This window comes from Erinaceus europaeus, chromosome 2, assembly GCF_950295315.1.
Source record: "Erinaceus europaeus chromosome 2, mEriEur2.1, whole genome shotgun sequence".
In the NCBI taxonomy this organism is placed as follows: Eukaryota; Metazoa; Chordata; class Mammalia; order Eulipotyphla; family Erinaceidae; genus Erinaceus; species Erinaceus europaeus.
The window spans coordinates 99461841-99478868 of NC_080163.1; the positions used below are offsets into that span (position 1 = coordinate 99461841).

General features: G+C 35.9%; 1 protein-coding gene across 3 annotated transcripts in view; it reads left to right on the forward strand.

Annotated features, from left to right (window-relative positions):
- The window catches only part of WDR17 (WD repeat domain 17), an 85737-nt gene that overhangs the window by 17037 nt on the left and 51672 nt on the right, over positions 1–17028 (forward strand). For all 3 annotated transcript variants that reach the window (XM_060184525.1, XM_060184534.1, XM_007528263.3), the window contains exons 5-8: positions 3560–3811; positions 5870–5992; positions 9708–9892; positions 13809–13977. In XM_060184525.1, the coding sequence (XP_060040508.1) occupies positions 3560–3811; positions 5870–5992; positions 9708–9892; positions 13809–13977 (729 nt within the window). The remainder of the gene's footprint in view (positions 1–3559; positions 3812–5869; positions 5993–9707; positions 9893–13808; positions 13978–17028) is intronic.

A 17028-nucleotide genomic window follows, 5' to 3' on the forward strand; every position in this document is an offset into this window, starting at 1 on the left:
TTCTTCCAGTTTTTCTAGTTTCTTGGAGAACTTTGTTTGAAATTCTTTTATGTGTTTCCTAACTCCTTAGTTAAATATTCTTTTGAACTCTTGAATATGCTTTGCCATACTATGCTTAGATTCTTGGAGAGTCCTTATAATGAGCTTTCTATAGTCTTCTCCTGATGGTCTCTCTATGTCTATACTATCTTGGAGGACTTTTGTTTTAGTCCTATCTATCTGGTTTGGCATGTTTTTTAGTTTCTTTTTGTAATATTTCAGTTAATGCATTTATTGTACTGGTTATTGATGGCAAGCTGGTGTACTATTGTTGTGGTCTCTGGGATTCTCTTTGTTTATATGTTGTGTGGTGGAGGGGCTGGGGGCTGGGGTTAGTTTTTTGTCATTGTTGATGCTGTTGTTTTTTTATCTGTTTTGTGCTCTGTGTGGTGTGTATATGGCTTCTCTGTATGATTTAAATCTGAAACCAAGCTTCAGGGCTTGCTGCTGCTGCTGTGTTCATAGAACAAGGCTGACTTTACCGTTTAGCCACAGCCAGCTGCTGCAAATACTTTTATGTTTTGGTCATAGACCTGTCTTCTTTGGTCACAAATGCTTCCTGCTTTTTGGGGTGTGTACTTGCCTATAATTCAGCTATCTGTCTTCCCTGAGGTCATGGATTAAAAGGTCATACGTAAAAAACAAAAAACAAAAACAAAAAACGGTCATGGTCATGGTCAGCACTGAGTGTTGCCTGACTACTGCCTAGTTTGAGAGAAAATGGCATCATGTTCTGCTGGAGCTCTAGGTTTTGTGTTTGGTTTCAGTCCCCATGCCCCTTCTCACCCCAACCATATGCTTGAGCACCACCCAAGGCTGTGATGTTTCTAGGGATGTTTCAGTTGTTGTTGGTAAATTTTGTTAAGTCCAATTATTTGTAGGTATTTGTTCTTTTGGGGAAGAGTCTAGTCTGCTCATTGTTACTCTATGTCCATGCCTCCCAGAAGTTTTAAAGACTATACTGTAAACCATTAACACCCAAATAAAAATAAAGGCTATAGGAAGTTAAAATAGGACCATAGAAATTGTGAAGATTCAAATCAATCTTTCTTTCAGGGGATGATATTTTGGAAGTTGGGGGAAAAGAATTATATGAAACATAGAGCAGGGTGATTTTTTTCTTAAAGGCGTCTCAAATAAAGTCTGTTTATTTTTAGAAGATAAAAATAAACAAATGTTTTTTTTTCTTTAGTATTGCCTCTGTTTTTATTTTTTACTTGTTTGCTTTTGCTTTTGTACGTATCCTCCCTTGTTTCTTCTGGTTTTACTCACACAGAAACGGTTTCAATCTCATTTTAGATTAGACTGGGAAACAGGAGTGACGGGTTCAGGGCTTGTTACTCCATTTGGATTTGTTGTCTCAAACACCTCCATCAGATCTGTTACATATTTTTCATTAGGAGCAGATTGTGTTTTGCAGTGCAAGACTCTTAGTTAAACAACAGTAGTCTACAGGTTTTCTCATTTTGGGTCTAGTGAACACGACTTCCTCAGCCTCTTTTACTATCATCTCTTGCAGTCTTTCTCTGTACCAGGCAAATAATTTGGAGGCAGTAAAGATGACTGTGTGTTAAATGCTTCCACCTCTTGTCTCTGCTCTCCTGTGCATGAAATCAGACCTCATTGAGACACTTCCCACTCCTCCTCTAACTTTCCTACACAAGAAATATTTCATAAGGATTGTGAAACTTTCTTTTTCAGACATCCGTGCTGCCTGAAGTGTGAGGATAATGAGGAATGTGCTTTCAATTATTCCCAAATTTTATTCTGGATTTTTTTCCCATTGTGAGTTTCTTTTAGTGTCCATTTCCTTTTTTTTTTTTTTTATTGATTAATGCTTTCTTTTCTCACTTTATTTTTGTTATCTGGCAGTCCTGAAGGTTTTAAACCATATGACCTTGAGACATTGTTTTATGTTTCTCAGATATAAAAAAAAAATTGAGATGTAGGTTTATTTTGGCTTAGGAAAAAAATATGAGGATAATAAGTCTTTTGTTTTTCTCTTCTCTGGGGTAGAATTTATCCAATGTATGACCTGTGTAGCTTCCAGAAGAGGCTATTCTTTTCCAACAGTGCAGATCTAATTGATAATCAAAGCTAATTTGTGTAGCTGTGTCCAGTCATAATGTATCACTTTTCTGGATTCACCAATATATTGGCTTCCTAGCATTGCACTAACAAAGTGCCACAACTGCATGGTTAGAGTAACAGAAATTTATTATCTTACAAAGCATCCTAGAGGCCAGAAGTATGATATCAGAATGTCACATCCTCTAAATGCATTAGGGAAAAATCTCCTCCAGGCATCTAGCTTAACTTCTGGCTATAGCTTAGTTTCTGCCAATGAAACACCCTATGTGCCTTTATGCCTTATAGTGACATAATACATTTAAATTAAGGTCTAAGATAGTAGTTTCTTACTGACTTGATCATCTGAAAATACTCTATTTCTATAAATATCCCATTGAAGTACTGGTGGTTTGGATTTCAGTACATTTTGGCAGACATAGTTCAACTAGTAATCCAGTATTGGATTACAATCTCATTTATTCCATAACATTTTTTGCTATTAATATGCACAAACATTATGAAAGATATTTCTCTTATATATAGTAGATTGTTGGGAAACTGCTGATGTATCTTTCCATGCAAAAATACATCATGTGACTTTCCCAACAATCCGATATTTACCTTTGAATATATATGAGCTAATGAAACTGGAGAAAAATACCACTTTTAAATTCTGAAATTGCATTCTAAATTTTGAGTTTGAAACTTTGAGGCTGTTACCATCAGTACTGTTATTGCCATCTTTCTTCCTTCTTACCTTCCTTTTTCTTTTCTCTCTCTCTCCCTTCCTTCCTTCCTTTCTTACTTTTCTCTAAGTAGTCACCTTTTCTTTCTTAATGATTTGTCATTATAAATGGGTCTGTCTCTGTAATAGCATAGGATTGTTGTCCTCCTAACATCTTTCATTTTGTCAGTGATTTTAAAACTGTACTTACTATACTTATAGATTTATATAGATGGATGGGGGTGAGTAGAAGGAGTTGTTAGGCAATGGCTGCATCTCTATAAGCTGGCAGGTAGTAGAACTAGTAAACTAGTAAGTGGTGGAAGTAGAATTAGTGTCAGGATGTCTACTCCAAAGTTCCTGTATCTAATCAAAACATTGTTCTTCCTCTATGTAGTTCTCTCTCTATGCTGTTGTAACTCCGTAAAATTTGTGGGGTAACGAATGTCTTATTTATCCATCTCTTTTACATTTCTTTGGATAACAAATAGTAAAAACATTCAAGGGACTAGAGCTTGCCAAAGCCAAGTAGTTCAACCTTTCTTTATGACAGACTCCATTTCTCCTGTATTCCCATGTAAATCTGATTTTTACATAGAAATGCCCTATTTGTATTCCCAGTACACTCAGAGGTCAGTGATGTGCAAAGGGGAAAGTAATAAGATGTCAAGTTTTGCTCTTCTTTTGAGAATTTTATTTAAAGTCATTTTATTTACATTTTGATAGGTAATAAAAATCAGAAACATGTTCTGAGACCTGAATCTCTTGAAGGGACTGATGAAGAGGATCCAGTGACAGCCCTGGAATGGGACCCACTATCTACTGAATATCTTCTTGTGGCTAATTTGCATTATGGGATTCGCCTAATAGATTCTGAATCACTTTATTGCATAACAACATTTAGTTTTCCCAGTTCAGCAGCTTCTGTACAATGCTTGGCCTGGGTCCATAGTGCTCCTGGGATGTTTGTAACTGGAGGTAACTTTCCCTGCTCTCTAGAGTTTTACATACATGTATGCTATTTGATTGAGCTGGAAAAATATCTTCATATTAGTTAACTTTATGTAAAATATACTAATAACTCACATGTTGTCAACATAAATGCCTAGTATATGTTTATGTACACTCTCATTTCCATTAATACAAATAAAAAATGAAATTAAAGCCCAGATTTCCAGGTTCCTGGTAACAAATTGCTATATATCATAGATGTATACACTTTTGTAAGTGTCTGCTGTGTGTACAAAAGACAAAGGCAATTCAATTCCAGGCTATGTGGATGGCAATGAAAGTGCTCACCTGAAAAATAGTTGATCTGAATGACAGCTTCTATAGGCTTACTGATAAATTTGGCAGTCACTGACCACATATGTCAAAACAATCGAAGTTGAATTAGCAGTTAGGAAGTGGCAAATGACAGGGAAAGGGAGTATGGAAGAATTTGAAATACTAACTGGAAATTAATTGACTGCTTTTACTATTTAAGTTTAAAGAGAGTCTTCTAAAGAGAGTGTACTTTCAAGGAATATATAAATATTTCCTATATTTTTTCAGTGTATAACAAAAGACAAAGAGTTATTATTCTCTCTCTTTTTTCAACCTTATTTATTTATTTGATAGGACAGAAAGAAACTTAGAGAGAAGGGGGTAGGGAAGGAGAGAGATGGAGAGCCATCTGCAGCACTGCTTCACCACTCATGAAGCTTTCCCCCTGCAGGTAGGGACTGGGGGCTTGCACCCATGTCCTTGTGCCCTGTAATGTGTATGCTTCATCAGATGTGACACTGCCTGGCCCCAAGTGTTTATTTTCTTAACATTTTTAAAGGATTCCTTTACTTCTTTAAGCACTTGCTTTACACATGGAAATAGATGTCTTTATTTATGCATGTTAATTGTCATTAACTGACAGGAAAACATGATAAATATGCAATGTGGATCATGCATTATTATTATAATTTTTTAAATATTTTATTTTAATGAGAGAGAGAGAGAGAGTATACCCTTATGGTGTTGTGAGGGGTTGAACCTGGGACCTTGGACCTTAGTGGTTTTATATTCTGAAATCTTTTCAACCATTATTACAGGACATTTCTTGATGCTCCCCAGCCCTTAAATCCTGTTCTTGTGAGCAGTTGCTATTATGCCCTTTCCACAGGTTACATGGACTGCTACCTACATTCTGTCTCCTATATGTTTGCCTTTTCTAGAATTGTACATAAATGAAATCATTCAGTATGTAGCCTATTATGCCTAGTTTCTTTGAGCTCAATCTTGTTGGAGCATGCGTCATTATTTTTCATGGCTAAATAGTATTTGATTGTATGAAGGTGTCCAGTTTTGTTTATCTGTTTATCACTTGACTGTCCCTTATTTTATTTCTACTTTTTTTGCTACTATAAATAATGCTGCTCTGAACATTTGTATACAGGTTTATTTGTGTGTGTGTGTGTGTGTGTGTGTGTGTGTGTGTGTGTGTGTGTGGTGGGTATATATATAAGTGTGCAATTGCTAGGCCATGTTATAATTTTGTGCTTAATAAAAAAACTCTAGACAGTTTTTCTGACATAATTTATTAAGGTAGGATATGTAGAAGGGAAGGAACTTTCCAATTAATTCTCAGGTATTTTAGGCAGTCCTTATTTGGGTGCAAGTTTTTAAGAATGTGGTTTTAAAGAAGAAGAAATAATATTCTGATGGAAAGTTCTCTGACTTTACCTTTCTTAGAACAAGTATACCCATGGAATAGACCAAACTGTCAGAATGATGGTTGTAGTGGAAAGTTGGCAAAACAAGACGTCTCTCATTCTAAAAAATGATTTGGACTAGAAAAACAATTAGGGAAACACATTTAAAAGTTGAATAATATTTCAGCTGTTTCTTAGCTTATGCTATTGTACAATATTATTATTTGAAAAATGTCAGTAAGTAGTGCTGAAAATCTTGCAAGTTGAAGCCTTTGTTGTTACATATATATTTGATCAGTTTATGTTTCAAATAAAATCTACTAACTTAATGCCTTTGTAAAAATCTAACTAGATTCTCAAGTGGGTGTTTTACGCATTTGGAATGTTTCAAGAACAATGCCTATTGATAATTTTAAGTTAAAGAAAACAGGATTTCACTGTTTGCATGTCCTTAATTCTCCTCCAAGAAAAAAATGTAAGTAAAAATATCAAAATGTAATGATTGAAATATCTTACTTGCTATTTTCAAATAAAATTATTGATATGATACAGACATATCAAATCTTCTATGCAGCTAAAAAAACAGATTTGTAAACATAGACCTTGACAATCAGTGCATGTGCTAGAGGAACCTTCAAAATCCCATGACATCTAATACTACAATACCATTATGAATCCACTGCTCCTCAAGATTTTTTTTTCTAGGACTGAGAGAGGGGAGGAGAAAATAGGGATTCAGAGTCATGTTATATTTTTAAAATTCAGTTAAATTAGCATATTTTGATAGTTTCACATTAGGCTATGGTGAAAATGAAGCAATGATGTTGGTGAAATAGGAAATGTCAAGAACAGGGAGTTGGGCAGTAGCACAGCGGGTTAAGCGCATGTGGCGTGAAGTGCAAGAACCACCAGCATAAGGATCCCGGTTCGAGCCCCCTGGCTCCCCACCTGCAGGGGAGTCGCTTCATTCTCTTCATTTCTCTCTGTCCTATCTAACAACGACAACATCAGTAACAATGATAATAACTTCAACAACAATAAAAAACAAGGGCAACAAAAGGGAAAATAAATAAATATTTAAAATAAGAAATGTAAAGAACAATGTAATTAAACAAAGTTGGTGTGAACCAGGAGACTTTTCCCCTTAAACGTGTCTTTTTTATAATCTGTATGATGTATAGCAAAGTTAAAATAACCTAATGTTCAAAATGTAGAATATACTATATAGTCTATGTTGGAGTAGCACCCTGGATGTTTTATTTATTTTTTCATTTTGTGTAATTTTATAATTGTTTTTGTTGCTTCTATAAGTAAAAAAAAAACAATAATACTCATTAAGAGGGAAAGAACTTTGGGGGCTGGGTGTTGGCGCACTGAATTAAACACATGTAGTAAGAAGTGCAAGGACCTGCACAAGGATCTGGGTTCCAGTCCCTGGCTCCCCACTTGCAAGGGGAATGCTTCACAAGTAGTGAAGCAGATCTGCAGGTGTCTGTCCTCCTCACTTCCTCTTTATCTCCTCCTCTCCTCTCAATTTCTATCTGTCCTATCCAATAAAATGGGAAAAGAAGTCTCCTTCAGGAGTAGTGGGTTCATAATGCTGGCACTGAGTCCAAGTGATAACTCTGGAGGTGTGGGGGGAGGTGGGTGGGCATGAAAGGACTTTGGGAGGAGACTTTAGACTAGAACTTTTTTTTAAATTTTCAATGAAGGAAAGAAAATTAACTTCTATCACCCATTCATGACTACTTTATTTGGTTGGTAGTGTTCTCATTTTGTGTGAAGTACAAAAAAACATAGTACAGGGGCCCAGCAAATTAACTCATGGATAGTGTGCCTGCTTTGTCATGCGTGTGACTCAGATGTTAACCCAGTTCCCACTGCACTGGAAGAAGCTTTGGCGATGTGATATCTTTCCCTCTTTGTCTGTCTTTCTTTTTCTATCTTGCCCAGAGAAGTGAAGCCACAGTGACAAAAGACCACAGTGGTTGAACAACCCAGAATTATCAACTCCTCCTCATGTATCTTTATATGCTCAACTGGCAAGTGTTATTTAAAATAGTGCTATTTTGGTTAGCAATTTTGCTATCTAGCTTAGTTGGGAATGGCAAGTAGTAGAAAATCTCTGCTGTTGAAACTCCAGTCTTTTTATTAATATAAACTTTTCTGTGGAGTCCTAACACTTCTAAGTCTTGGAAACTAGGGGATCTTGAAATATTAGGACTAGGGAAGTAATATATTCAAAGTTGGCATAGGGGATGTCATTTCTTCTTTACTTAGTTACTTTGACCGTTTATATAATGCAATGACTAAATATCATAAATCATATGCCTTCTTATAGTTTTTATTATTATAAAGGAATACATACATGCTTATTAGAAAAATAATTCAAAAATAGAGAAGCACATGCCAATTTTGCCATTGTTGGATACTTCCTTTCACTTTAGTTATTGTTAGATACCTAGTTTTTCCCCTAATTTTTTCCCCTAACTTTTATTGTAATAAATGATGAGGAATAAAAAAAAATCAATGTGAAAGTCAAAACTTTAATATACATATATTTCCACAAAATTCTTTAAAACATTTGAAAATTATAAATAGACAGGTATAGAAAAGGAATTTAATTCACTCATATCCTGTCAACCATTTAAAATGTTACAAACATAGGTCCTGGATCATAGTTTAACCAATTACAGCGAAATTTCATTGAACATAAAGCCATTTTTGTTCTTGGTAAGTCATTCTAGTTTGGGATTCTTGTCATCCTCAGTTTCAACAAAATGAGCATTATACAAGTAAATGAAAAAAGGATTACTTTCCATATATTTCGTGTGCTCATTTAATCCTCATTTAGTATCACTTTATTATTATTATTATTATTATTACTGTTATTATTATTATTATTGCAAGTATGCTGCTCAGCTGTGGTTTATGGTGATATGAGTGACTGAACCTGTGACGTGGAAGCCTGAAGCATGAAAATCTGCTGGCATAACCATTATGCTATCTTCACTGCCCTTTATTATTATTATTATTTAATTTTTAGTTATTTACGATAGAGGCAGAGAAGTTGAGAGGGAAAGGGGACAAAGATAGAGGAAGAGACATCGGTTGAAGAGAAAGAGAGGTGGTGGGGACTGGCCCCTTAGTAGCATTTTAAAGGTTTAACAAGATTAAATATTTTCAGTTTGGCAATATTAGAATTCCTTTATTACCTATAGTAACTGTCAAGGTTTATTTTAAAATATATTTGGAGTAGCATATGGCATATTGATAAAAAGGTATTTAGGACTGATAAGAGAGCTCACTTGACCCAGGTTTGAACCTAGCCTCCAGTGCATTGAAGGAAATTTCAGTGATGTGGTTTCTTTTCCTCATCCCTCTCTGTGCTCCTCTGTCTTCATTTCTATATGAAAAAAGTCAGCCCAAAATGGTGAAGCCCTAGAAATAACCGAGGTTGGGGCGGAAGTGGGGTAGGGATAGAGAGGGAAATTAAGAGTAAGAATGAGATGTAACTATATATTAGACACGCAACCCTGGGTCCATGCTCCCAGAGGGATAGAGAATGGAAAAGCTACTGGGGAGGGGATGGGATATGGAGATTGGGTGGCGGGAATTGTGTGGAGTTGTACCCCTCCATCCTATGATTTTGTTAATGTCCCTTTATTAAATAAATAAATATATATATATATTAGACAGTTGTGATTCCTAAATTGGACACTAAATTAAAGTGATTTACAAGTAATCTCAAAATAATTATTTTAATTAGATTCTAAATTAGAAGAGAATATTAGTTTTACAAGAAAAATTTACATGCATGTGGGTTTTATAAAAGGGAAGTTATTAGGTTAGCATTTTGGAAAGAAAAGATTCTAATTTACAAATAACCATGTGCTTTAATTGTTTGGAGATAAGAAACCAAGTGCTTGCAACATGATGTGATTTCTAACACAATATTTCTTTCCATTTGCTTTCCCGGTCCCCCTCTTTTCAATAATGTTATCTAATTCTGTATATATGCAGTAGATATGTTTTGGCAATGCTGCAAAAAGTACTTCTGTGTCAGAACTCCTATAATCATTGCCTTAGCTGTTCATGGATACAAAGTCTGGATAAAAAATAAAATGTGGTTTTATTCCAACACATAGGAAACTGTCGGTATAACTATTTTCATATTCATTGTTTTATAGTTTCAATCCAGTCTCCAACCAAAAACCACTATACATCTTCAACAAGTGAAGCAGTTCCACCCCCAACTTTAACACAGAATCAAGCATTTTCCCTTCCTCCGGGTCATGCAGTGTGCTGCTTTTTGGATGGTGGAGTTGGACTTTATGATATAGGAGCCAAAAAGTGGGATTTTCTTAGGGACTTGGTATGTCTGTAGACATCCTTTCTGTTATACACTGTGTTTATTTGTGGAAGTTCATGATGTTTCCTGTTCCCTGCCTATTTATATTGCTAAAAATTACTTTAAAAAATTTTTTTAATATTTATTTTATTTATTTACTCCCTTTTGTTGTCCTTGTTGTTTTATTGTTGTAGTTATTATTGTTGTTGTCGTTGTTGGATAGGACAGAGAGAAATGGAGAGAGGAGGGGAAGACAAGAGAGGAGGAGAGAAAGATAGACACCTGCAGACCAGCTTCACCGCCTGTGAAGCGAATCCCCTGCAGGTGGGGAGCCGGGGTTCGAACCGGGATCCTTATGCTGGTCCTTGTGCTTTGCGCCACCTGTGCTTAACCCACTGCGCTACAGCCCGACTCCCGCTAAAAATTACTTTTAAGTGACAGGGTGAGAGCTCACTTTAGAGTGCACATATCATCATGTTCCAGGAGGACTTGAGTTCAAGGCCCCATTCCCTACTGCAAAGGGAAGTTTCATGAGCAGTGGATCAGAGATGCCAGTGTTTCTTGTCTGTCTCTTTTCCCCTGTTTGCCTCTTAACCTCTATCTACAAAAATTAGCCTCTGGGAATGGTGACTTGCTGGTACTGAACCCCAGTGACTATCCTGGTAACAAAAGACAAACAACAAACAATCTTAAGAAGACTATACTAGCACTTGGTTGAAGCCTTTTAGAAAAATGTATGTAGGATGGTGACAAAAATGACCAAATTCCTTGCATTTTTAAATATCAAGCTTCTTTAAATGCTAGTGACTACTTAGCTTATAATGATCACTGCATAATTGGTAGTTAGTATTCTGAGTTTTGTGTGAACCATATTAAGTCTTTACTTAGTACTGGGTAGTTATAGGGCTGTTCTATATTTTGAAAGCAAAAAGAGAAACAATAATCTTTCAGGAGGGCCAGGTGATGACACATCTGGTTAAGCGCTCACATTATAGTGTGCAGGGATCCAGGTTCAAGCCCCTGGTCCCTACCTGCAGGGGGAAAGCTTCATGAGTGGTGAAGTGGGACTGCATGTGTCTCTCTGTCTCTCTCCCTCTTCTTAACTCCTCTCTATCCAAGAATAAATAAATAAATAAATAAATAAATAATCTTTCAGGGGAAAGGGCAAGACCATCTTTGTAAGTTATTCAGGTTTTACTATTCTCATGTGTGATATTAGCAATGTTAGATTTAGTGTTTTTTGAAGACTTGTTACTTGGATAACCTTGGATCATTATAGTAATTCAGTGTTTCTGTGGATTTTTGTTCTTTTAATCACTGGTGACAATTTGTAAAACAGAATAAAACCCCACTGAAGACTCACATTTTTGCTGGTATATGACAAAATTTATTAAGTTTTGTTGAATGAGGGTGAGGCAGTGAATGAGGGAGTGAGGATATGCAATAATGAATAATGTGTTGACATTTGTACTTGTCATGAATCATCATCATTAATTATTTCTAGTCAAAATTTACAAAAATCTCCCCTGTTATTTTAAAAGTTTCAAGTAGACTGATCCAATTTCTTTATTTCCTCCTCCTCCTCCTTTCTTCTTCTTCTTCTTCTTCTTCTTCTTCTTCTTCTTCTTCTTCTTCTTCTTCTTCTTCTTCTTCTTCTTCTTCTTCTTCTTCTTCTTTTTTTTTTACCACTAGGGATATTGCTGGAGCTCATTGCCCACATGGAGAGAGAAAGAGAGAGAGAACTGAAGCACTATTCCATTGTTTGTGAAACCTTCTCCCTGCAGATAAAGACATTAAATCTGGGTGCTCATTCACAGTAAATTGGGAGCTCTACTGGGTACACCACCACCCAGGTCTTTTTTTTTTTTCCAAATAATTTTATTCGGGGCAAGTGGTTAATGGTTTATAAGACAGTTTTTAACACTTGGGTACAATTTCTCATCTTCCCATGATAGGTGTCTGCAAGTTGTTTGTACCCACAACTTAGGGCCTTCTCTTTTGTTGTGTACTAGGTCTCCAATGCCCTCTCCACCAGCTCACATCCCCACCTCCCCTAGTCCTTCATTATAGTGCAATATACCAGTGCATGTTTCACCTTATAGATTCTCTTTCTTTTCTTGTTAAGTTCCACCTATAAATGAGGTCATTTAGTATTTGTCCTATTTGTCCTTCTCCTTTAGTTTATCTCACTTAACATGATTCCTTTGGCATCTATCCAATATCAGACACACACACACACACACACACACACACACACACACACACACACACACACACAGAGCTTTCTTAGCCACTCCTTTCTTGCTGGCATCTATGATGCTTCCAGGTTTGGGATATTGCAAATTGTGCTGCTATAAAAGTAAGCGTGGATAGATCTCTTTGGATAGGTTTTTTTTTTTTTTTTTTTTTTTGCTCTCTTTGTATAAATCCTTCCAAGAGAAATTGCAAGATAGTAGTGTAGGTTCTTTGCTAATGTTCTCAGCTGTTTCCAGACTGTTTTCCACAGGAGTTGGGATATAGAATGGTTTCTTTTTCCTACATCCTCACCAACACTTCTTTCCTTTCTAATGTATGTAATCCTCAAAAGTGTTGGCAGTATCTTATTGTATTTTCTTTTTTGCATTTCTCTGATAATCAGTTACTCTTAGCAGTTTTTCATATGCCTGTTGATCATATTGACCTCTCCTTTAGTGAAGATTCTATCATTTAATTATCCCATTTTTTTTATTGCTGAGCTTTTATATTTGGTTAGGAGCCCTTTCTCTGATGTATGGCATGTAAAGATCTTATCTCATTCTGTAGGCTGCATTTCTGTTTTGATGGTGGTTACTTTTACTTTGCAGAAGCATTTCAGTTTGATGTAGACTCATTTTGTTTTCCTTGATATTGGACTTGAATCTTAGATGATATTTCTACAGAGAGTATATGCTGTTCTGCCAATGTTTTCTTTTATGTATTTGATGGTTTAGTCTAATGTTCATATCTGTGATTCATTTGAAATTAACTTCTGTGCATGGTGGTCCTGTTTCATTCTTCTGCACATTTCATCCCAGTTTTCTCAATACCATTTGTTAAAGAGACTCTTTATTCTCCACTTGATGTTTTGGGCCCTCTAGTCAAAATTTAGTTATCTATAGGTGTGTAGGAGGATGGATTTATTTTGGACTCCCAATCCTATCCTATTATGTTTCTGGTTTTGTTCCAGTATTAGGCAGTTTTTGTTACAGTAATTATGTAGCATAATTTGTGGTCAGGAAGGTGATTTCCTCCATTTTTTTTCACAGTATTGCTTTGGTAACCCTATATATTTTCCACATCAACTTTTGTAGCTTTTGTTCTGTTTCCTTGAATAAATCCAGCTTTATCTTGTCCTTTTATTATAGCTCCAGAAAGACAGTTACCATAAAATGGTGCACTACCTTAGATAGCCCTTACACAATAATCAGAAAAAATACATTTCATGTTGCATTGAAACTGAAAATGACTGTTTTAAATTTAATTTATTTATTATTTGATATAGACAGAAACCGGGAGGGGAGGGGTAGATAGAGAGGGAGAGGGACAGAGAGAAACCTGCAGCTCTACCTCACCACTCATGAAGCTTTTTTCCTGCAGATGGGAAACAGGGGCTAGAACCCAGATCCTTGCACACTGTAGTGTGTGTGTGTGCGCTTAACCAGGTGCAACATGATCTGGTCCTGAAAATGACTCTTCTTTACATTTTGTATTTAGAAAGCTATGGTTGAGTAAAATCTAATTATATATAAAATGTACTGTACAGAGAACTTTAGATAACAGTCATGATTCCAATTTTATCTTCACAGTTTTATATTACTAGAAAGTCATAGTGCATGTATCTACTCAATTATATGTTATGGTTTCCTTACTAACAACATGACTTTCCATCAGTAGTTGTCATATTTTTGTGCTGCATTCCTAGGGACATGTGGAAACTATCTTTGATTGTAAATTCAAGCCTGATGATCCCAATATTTTGGCAACAGCTTCATTTGATGGCACCATAAAAGTCTGGGATATAAACACATTGACAGCATTGCACACTTCCCCGGGTAATGAAGGGGTTATTTACTCCATTTCATGGGCTCCAGGTAAGAAGTATTTTTATTAAAATAAGCTAGAGGGGGAGTTGAGCGGTAGTGCAGCAGGTTAAGTGCACAAGGTGCAAAGTGCAAGGACCGGCATAAGGATCCCGGTTAGAGCCCAGGCTCCCCACATGTAGGGGAGTCGCTTCACAGGCAGTGAAGCAGGTCTGCAGGTGTCTGTCTTTCTCTCCCCCCTCAGTCTTCCCTTCCTCTCTCCATTTCTCTCTGTCCTATACAACAACAACAACAACATCAACATCAACATCAACATCAACATCAACATCAATAATAACTACAATAATAAAATGACAAGGGCAAAAAAAAGAAATAAAGAAAAAAGAAAAAAATCCCCCCAAAAAATAAATTAAATAAGGTAGAGGATTAAATGAATTACTTCAGTTTTGTTTTCATTTCATGATCGTCATTGTCTCAGTGATTCTTGCACCAAATGATTGTAGAGGCAAATTTGTTGGTTTTATTTTTGTGGGGTTATAGAATGAACCACCTGCACAAACATTTTAACTTCTTTTTTTTAAAGTTTTTTAATTTATTATTATCTTTATTTATAGAATAGAGACAGCCAGAAATCAAGAGGGAGGGGGTGTTAGAGAGGGAGAGAGACAGAGACACCTGCAGCTCTGCTTCACCACTTGTAAAGCTTTCCCTCTGTAGGTGGGGGCCAGGGGTTCGAACCTGGGTCTTTGTGCATTGTAATACATGCGCTCAACCAGGTGCGCCACCACCGGGCCTCAACATTTTCACTTCTAAGCCCTTCTATAATCAAAGGATTTTCTGCATATTTGTAAGTACAAAAAATCAAATGAAACAGTGAATCAAGGTAATTATGACTTAATTTTAGCCACATTTGTACAGATCTGTCTTTAGAGAGAGGCTTAACACATTTTATAGGAGTAAAATTCATAAAAATCAAATTTATTTTTAGTGATTATAATAGGTATCTTTCTCTGATTTCATAAATAAGTTGTTTATTGTTGTTGCTATTATTATTGTTGTAGCTGTCATTGTTGTTGGATAGGACAGAGAGAAATTGAGAGAGGATTGGGAGACAGAGAGGGGGAGAGAAAGATAGATACCTGCAGACCTGCTTTACCTCTTGCAAAGCAACCCCACTGTAGGTGGGGAGCTGGGGGCTCGAACCGGGATCCTTACACCAGTCCTTGTGCTTTGTGCCATGGGCGCTTAACCTGCTGTTCTACCACCCACTTTTCTCATTTTTTTTTAATAGAGGCAAAGAGGTGTTTATCTTGCCTAATTGTTTCTTTTAAACAGTCTAGACTAAGTGCTATCATAGATACAACACTGATCTATTATTTTTTAAGTTTCACTACTTAAAAAGGCACAGATAGCTAATTAGTTCTCTTACCTGCTTTCTTCCTCACTTCCATCTCTAATTTCCTTTTTGATTATGTTGGTTAACGTGTATTAAAGAGTGTTTGAGGATATATAGTCAGCAGCCATCGGTGGGACTGAAATTTGAGAATTGTCAGCTTGAGGTTAAGTCTGTACTCTGAATCACTGACCCATCTTCACAGCAGGATTTCCTAGCCAGTGATAATGAGAAGTAGTTCTGCTGGTGCAGTGACATAGAACTTTAGCAATTATTAGTTAAATATTTGTCTTTCTATAAAATGTATATAGGTTTCAAACCTAAACCATAAATCATAACAGGAAAGGCTTGATCTTACTTAAAACATAATCTTGATCTCCACATCAAGAATGTTCCTTGAGAATGTTGTAAAATGCATTCTGTCAAATTTGACCTTATGGTTTTTAGGTAAATGTGATGAAATTTGAAAATTAATGAGGACTGGGGCTATGGAATCATTCATCCACTAGAGTGCATAGTTTGTGATATACAAAAATTTGATTTTGAGCCCTAGACGCCATACCATATAGGAGCATTTGTACAGTGAAAGCACCATGAGCAATGGTGTCTCACCTTCATCTCTCTACCTCTCTGTCTCTCTCTTAAATTAAAAAAAATAAAAGGAGTCCACTGGAAGCAGTAGTATCTTGCTTGTGTAGAACACCAGCTATAACCCTGGTGGCGAAAAGAAAGTTAATAAAGACTGACATAGATGGAGCTAGAGTAGGATATAGAAGATGGCATCATTTCCTCTATTGTTGGACTGTGAGAAACTAGATAAAGGGGGTTGAGCAGTAGCACAGCGGGTTAAGTGCTGTGGTGCGAAGCACAAGGACCTGCTAAAGATCCTGGTTTGAGCTCTGGCTCCCCACCTGCAGGGGAGTCGCTTCATGAGCAATGAAGCAGGTCTGCAGGTGTCTCCCTTTCTCTCCCCCTCTCTGTCTTCCCCTCCTCTCTCCATTTCTCTCTGTCCTATCTAACAATGACGACATCAACAACAACAACAATAATAACTACAACAACAATAAAACAACAAGGGCAACAAAAAAGAAAATAAATAATTTAAAAAATTTTAAAAAGATACTAGATAAAAGGCAAGAAAATATGAACATTTCATCTTAGTAATTTAAGACCCCAAAAAGAGGAAATGAGAAAAAAACACAAAGTAATCGAGTTTCTTGATTGTTTGTATTTGATTTTTTGTTCTTGGGGAGCAGGTGACAGCTCCTCCTTTAATGACAAACAATTTAGTTATCTTACAAAAGACTTAAGCCCTGGACTATTGATTAACTTAGTAGCAGTTTGTTTTTTACATATTCCTTTTAATTTTTTAAAAATAAAAGTAATTTACATTTTAAATAGAGAAACTGAATTTTTCCATATGGTCTACTCTCAGAAATATGTTCTTATTGATAAAAAGTAGTCAATGTTCGGAGCAATGTGAATAATGACTTTGTATATGATATTATTAAAGAGTTATCAATAATTATTTTATTTTTTAAAGAGTTATCAATTTTATATTTGTGGTTGTGATTGTTTATATTCTTTTATGCATCATATTTATCTACTTATTGATGAAATGATAAGATATTAAATATTTGCTCCAGGGAAATTCAGTATAGACTATAGACAAAACAAGGTTGTCCAGATTTTGATAGTTACTAGTTATA